Genomic DNA, 6,193 nt, shown 5'->3' with positions numbered 1-6,193 from the left:
CTTGGGCTGTGTCTTTCTCCCCATAATATTTGAAATGTTTTTTTGCTCTGTAACCGTTTCTTCAGTTCAATTGAGATTAATTATGTGACACAAAATTACTTAGAAGTCTGTGTGTGTGCATGTCCATCTATAGTTATGAAGTTATGAGTTATCAATTTTGGTTCAATACCATCAGTGTGAGGACATTTTCCTCACAAATTCCAAGGGCTTTTTGAAGGTTAAGATTTGGTTTAAGGGTTAGGGTAAGAATTGGGTTAGGGTTAGGCTAAGGTACTTGGTTGTGAATTTTAAGGTTAGAGATTGTCCTCCCAACAATAGAGAGTTGTGTGTGTGTGTGTGTGCGCGCAAACACGCACAAATGAGCAGATGTGCAAGCTTATTACCACTTAAGGTTATGGTAAATATTAAATAGGATGATTTTACATGGCATCTATATAGTTTCAACATTCACTCAAACGACATTACTACAGGTCACATGCACCTGTTCACATAAACTCTCATAAAATACTTCTATACACAGCACTTTCTCTACCACACGTCATTCATAAGGATTCAGTGTCTCGCTCAGGGACCTTTGCGTGCAGAAGGGAGCAACCACCGACATCCTGATTTGCTGACGACCCTATCTACCTCTAACATCTTGATAAACTAATTTGCTCAAGATTCACTTAAGAATCCATCTATTATGAACCAATACCAGATTAAGATCCATTTATTCATCCCAAACACATGCACAGACATGCAAAGGCACACTCATGCAGGTAGGGAAATTTAATCTTTGCTTTTTACCCATCTGGTGCAAGACACACAGAGCAGTGAGCGACCATGTACAGCGCTTGGGGAGCAGATGTTGGGGGAGTAAGGTGCCTTGCTCAGGGGCACTAGACAGGGTAGGGAGAATCCTCTTGGATTTTTGGACAGATCAATCGAGGTTCGTCTTTTTGTTGTCTCTCCGTGGAGTCGATCCAGAGACGAACCAGAGACCTTCTCTGCCCATAGTCCAAGTTTCTGCCACTAGACCACCGCCTCTCAGGTCCCCAACATACACAGATAAACAACCATTCACACTCACATTCATGGTCAATTGAGAGTCTCCAATAAACCTAACCCCAATCTGCATGTCTTTAGGTGTCTGTGGGTTCCTGGAGAAAAAAACACAAACACAATCACCAATCATCAACACTGAAAGACCTCAGCTGCACTGGGATTCAAACCGGTAACGTTCTTGCTGTAACAACTGCATCAACTTTCTGCCCTCCCTACAAAGTACTAAAAGATACTACATTTTGAAGAAGTAGATAACCCCAAGGTGGAAAGTTGGTGATGATCACTAATGACCCTTTTTTATATTTTTGCAACTTGAAATTAAAAAAAAATAATGTTCTGTTTAAGACTTAGCTGAAAAGGAACTATCGGCAGAAGTTGAGTATAAAATAATCCTAGCGATGTTTTCACTAGTGTGTTTCGTCTAAATTGTAACTGTAATTGTTTTCTTTATCTGAGAATGGGCCCCTTCTCTCTTCTGGGAGGCGCTACAGGGTCCTCCGTTCCCAGACCAGCAGGTTCAGGAACAGCTTCATCCACGCGGCTGTCACCCTGCTGAACTCTGCATCGAAGTGATAGCAGCCCCCCCAACCCCACACACACCTTCTCCAGTGACTATACTTCCACCCTCCACCCTGGCTAGGACTGCCACACACCCTCCTCCAACCACTGAATATTTGTACATTTGAACATTTGCACCTGACTGTTACTTTTTTTTTAACTAATGTATTATCCCGCCTATAGTATATTCATATTTATATATTTATCTTGCTTATACTGTATTCATCGTTCTTATATCATACAATACCTGTTAATACTATACTATTCCATATATATTTCTTACTGTACATATCTTATTTATTAACATTCCAATTGAAATATGCACAATACTCTGCACTTTTACTGCCTTTTTTTGCACTTCTGGTTAGATGCTAAACTGCATTTCGTACTTGTACTGTGCAATGACAATAAAGTTGAATCTAATCTAATTATATGTCTATACTTTGGATTTACTTCGGGAGTGGGTCTTCTCGACGGAGGCTGACATGTTTTTTTAGTCATCCAAACTGGACAAACTAAACATCTTTGGAATTTTTAGGACAACCGAAGGCTACAACAGGATCTCTTTCATGTTTGGAAATGGAGGATGAGGTGAGGGATATTCATCTTTAACATGCAAGTTCACCACTAGATGTCACTAAATTCTATACACTGAACCTTTAAATCCCTTAAAAACAGCAACAAGGTCCGTCTCTTGCTGAAGAGAAAACTGTGTCATGTGAAGCAGTCTCCACATGACCTTCATATCACGGCAGCGGCATGACGAGCATCAAGCTTGGCTGCAGAGGAGAGTCCTTAACCCCTCATGTCCTCTCGCCTCATCGCAGCTCTCGCGATGACAGGCCGCACCTCTGGTTGGTCACCGCCGCGTCACCTGACACAGAGGCTGTGGAAGGTGGGCGGGGCGCTGCCAGTGATGTGAATAATTTAATAATTAAATGTGCAAGTGGATGTCAATCCTGTGAAAACAGTGACGGTACAGAGGGAATCGTCCAGCTGAGGAGGAAGAGGGGGAAGAAATCGAAGGAGGCCTGGTGATGAAGATGATGATGCTAGCCAGGGCCTGAAGTTCCCCCCGCTGATACACAGGGACAGGCGGACTGCTGCTAAGGATTATCCCGGAGACTAGAGGACGGAGGATAGGAGGAGGAGGCAGAGAGCATCATCCGGAGGCTGAGCCACAAAAGGGAAAGAAAGAGGGAGCCTGGAAGAGGATTTCCGCAGTTGGATTAATTTGATTTGCTGCTTTAGCCTGAGATCTCTCAGAGGATACTGGCCTTCACGAAGGAAGTCAATTCAGGATTTATCAAGAAACACAGGCAGATGATATCCGGCCTAACTGAGTGAGAATCTGACGTTAAATTAGATGTGTTAATTTTCCCTGATGTGTTAGTGTGCTCAGAATATTCATTTCTTTGTGTGTGTGTGTGTGTGTGTGTGTGTGTGTGTGTGTCTGTCTGTGTTTGTATATGCGCGTGTGTGCAGCACCATATCGGACGCTTGATACTATTGGACCTGCTTGGAGAGAAGATGTCGGGTCAGACGTTGACAGACCGCATCGCCGCGGCGCAGTACAGCCTGACGGGATCCGAGGTGTCCCGAGCGGTGTGTAAATCCACCACACATGAGCAGACCGCTCCAAAGAAGAAGCACCTGGAATGTGAGTTGAAAAGAAAACACCCTCCATCTATCTATCTATCTATCTATCTATCTATCTATCTATCTATCTATCTATCTATCTATCTATCTATCTATCTATCTATACTGTAACCCTACATCCATCCATCTCATGATTAATTATGCCTCCCCCCTCCCATCCATCCATTCATCCAGTGTGAGTCAGACACATGCACACATGACTCCCCCCCCCCCCCCCCAAACACACACATATATGCACAACCTTGTACGTATATCTTAATGAGGAGTCATAGGACATCCATTGGCATAATCCATTACCCACACCTTTACCCTGACCTTAACTATCACAACTAAATATTCAACCCTAAACCCGACCTTTAACCTAATTATGACCCTAAACTAAGCCTCAACCCTCAAACAGCCCATTGAAAGTGGGGACCAACCTCAATGTCCTAAATATTTCACACACCCACACACGTGTGTGAGTCATCCACTACTTAAAGCAACGCACTGCAAGACTCCCCACCATACTCTGGCTCCCTTTGGTAAATGTGAGATGTGGTCTGAGGCTGACTTCCCGGACGTGTGACAAATCACATCCAAATGTTTGGCTAACTTATTTAGCTAAAACTCTATTAAACTAGCCAATCGACAATTTCAATTCAACAGCCCAACTTCAAGCAAACAAAACAGCACACGACAAAGCAAACAAGGAAAACGTCTGACTTTCTTGTCCATTAACAGCAACCCCAGCTCGGCATCTGTCCTGCAGCCTTTGGCCTCTGGTTGCTCCGATTCACACTTGTTTGTTTCCTCACTCTCTCACTTTCCGTTTCCCTCTTCCTCCGACAATGTCCTCCTCGGTTCCCCTGTGGCTCTGCTGTGATGAGCACACTAAGAATGGAGAGCTAGTTGTCTCTTAAAGCTAGCTTTAGCTCTTGTAGCTAGCTCTGGCTCTGGTTGTTGTTTTGTGACATATGCCGTGACTAGAGTTGCTTTAAACTTTAAACCTAAGTTGAACCACCTAATTACAGAGAGGCTTCTTCACCCATTGTGCTGGTTGGGTGAGTGAAGCCACAGACCCCTCAAAGGGATACTTAACTTACCCGGATACAAACACTGCCATCTTGCGCACGTGGAGCCAGATTCTGTGCATTTGTGAATCATGATTGGGGATGGAGACGCAGTTTGGAGGTCCCGTTGATGCATGTGCTTGACCAAGCCTGAGGCAGTATCAGCTGACAATCATGACATTTCACTCTGTTATTACAGCTTTACCTCAATAATTTGCACTCTAGCCTTTATCAAGGTGGTAAGAACTGTTAAAATGATGGAAATCATTTATGAGAAACATTTATTAACGTGTAAATAGACTTTTTATTTTGGACCATGTCCCATCCAACATTGAGGAGGTAGAATTTATGAAATACACTGCAGCCAAATGGTTTTGGCCTAAATTTTGGGTTGAAGTCATGTTCATATACAGTGTTTAGCTGGATGGTATCAATGCTGACTGGACTGAATGCCTGATGAAGTAACATCAGGGGAGTGTTGGGGTTTCCCCATTGGCTGTGACTCTTTCAAAATGAATTGGTGGAAAAGTTTCTATTGTATCATCAGAGGAGCATTTACAGACAGTGTTGCAATCTTCTAGCCTTTGTTGCTTGAGTCACTGAATAAAGCACATGTGTTATAAGAACAAGATTAGCTCTGAAATGGCTTCTAAGTGAGTGCAGGTTACCATGTAGCTTTGAAGGGTGTTTCAATCAGTAATTTATCACAGTTTAATACTTGTTCTATTGTCTGAAGAAACAGGAAAAAACATGTAAACAAAAGGAGGAATTCAATACGGTTGTTTCATTATGTATATCATTGTTCGTGTTTTAAATCACCTAGTGAAAGTTTCTGACTTTCCATTGAAATATGTTGTTAACAGTTGTAACGCTACACAGCTTTTAACTGCGTCATCCATTTTGCACATAAACCCTCTGCTTTCTAGAACAGGTTTTGACCGAGTCTCGTTTCTTGGTACAGTTTTCTGATTTGTTGGCGTATTGATTTGTACAAATAAGCGAGTGAAGAGATGGAGGCAGGGTACCAGTTTTATTTAAAATGCTAAAAAGAAACTTTGGAAAAGCCTATAAAGTATTTGGAAACGGTTTAATGCAAACACAAACCACAGATATGCAGCCTGCACAGAGCATTTTTATGCTTTTTCATATATTAGTGATTCTACCAGGTGAATATCTACAGACAGAATGATTCAAATATGAAAATAGATATGTAAATTCATTAATTGTTTGACCGTGGACAGAGGAAAAGTGATGTTTGGGAAGGTTAGCAGAAGAAGTTGACTCCATTTATTGGATTTAGATGACAACTAAAAAAGTGAGAGCCACCATTCACTAGGTAGACCAGTGGAAATAGAGGGAGGTGAAGAATGCTAAGACATTAAGGAAGGGGGGACTTCCCATAAAAAAATGTTTTGACAAATGGTGTCTAATTCTATTATTGAAAACTGTGCGATGACTCAGCTCCACAACAAATGCACTGTTGTCATCATGTGACATGAGACATCCTCGTCATTAACATTTCTGTCTGAGGAAAGTGCATCAAGTCAAAGTTAGCAAATCAGACCCCACTTTGAGTTTGTGTGCAGACTGAAAAAATAAAACTGAATGATGAGATGCATTCGATCCAATCACAACAAAGTGGAACATTTACCCACTCGCCAAAGTGTGTGTCAGCACTCTGCAGGTCGATGCTGGAGCACTTCTCTCCCACATATCGTTTCCTCTTCACCCACAGAAAAAGAAACAAATATTGAAATAACAGATCGAGCCATGATTAAATTATTATCAAAATACAAACATGATAAACAATGTCTTGAGTCTCAGATTTAGCCTGGTTTTACCTGTATTCACTAATCTAAATGAATTTTATTTTTAAA

The 6,193-nt window shown here is 41.9% G+C and overlaps 1 protein-coding gene across 1 annotated transcript in view; it reads left to right on the top strand.

Moving 5' to 3' along the window:
* Window positions 1-2,576: 2,576 nt before the first annotated feature.
* The window catches only part of snap91a (synaptosome associated protein 91a), a 130,368-nt gene continuing 126,751 nt past the window's right edge, over window positions 2,577-6,193 (top strand). The window contains exons 1-2 of the mRNA XM_062399417.1: window positions 2,577-2,948; window positions 3,091-3,265. Of these exons, the coding sequence (XP_062255401.1) occupies window positions 3,136-3,265 (130 nt within the window). The 5' untranslated portion in view covers window positions 2,577-2,948; window positions 3,091-3,135. The remainder of the gene's footprint in view (window positions 2,949-3,090; window positions 3,266-6,193) is intronic.

Source organism: Platichthys flesus, chromosome 11, assembly GCF_949316205.1.
Source record: "Platichthys flesus chromosome 11, fPlaFle2.1, whole genome shotgun sequence".
Lineage (NCBI taxonomy): Eukaryota > Metazoa > Chordata > Actinopteri > Pleuronectiformes > Pleuronectidae > Platichthys > Platichthys flesus.
This window is presented reverse-complemented; position numbering and strand designations above follow the sequence as displayed.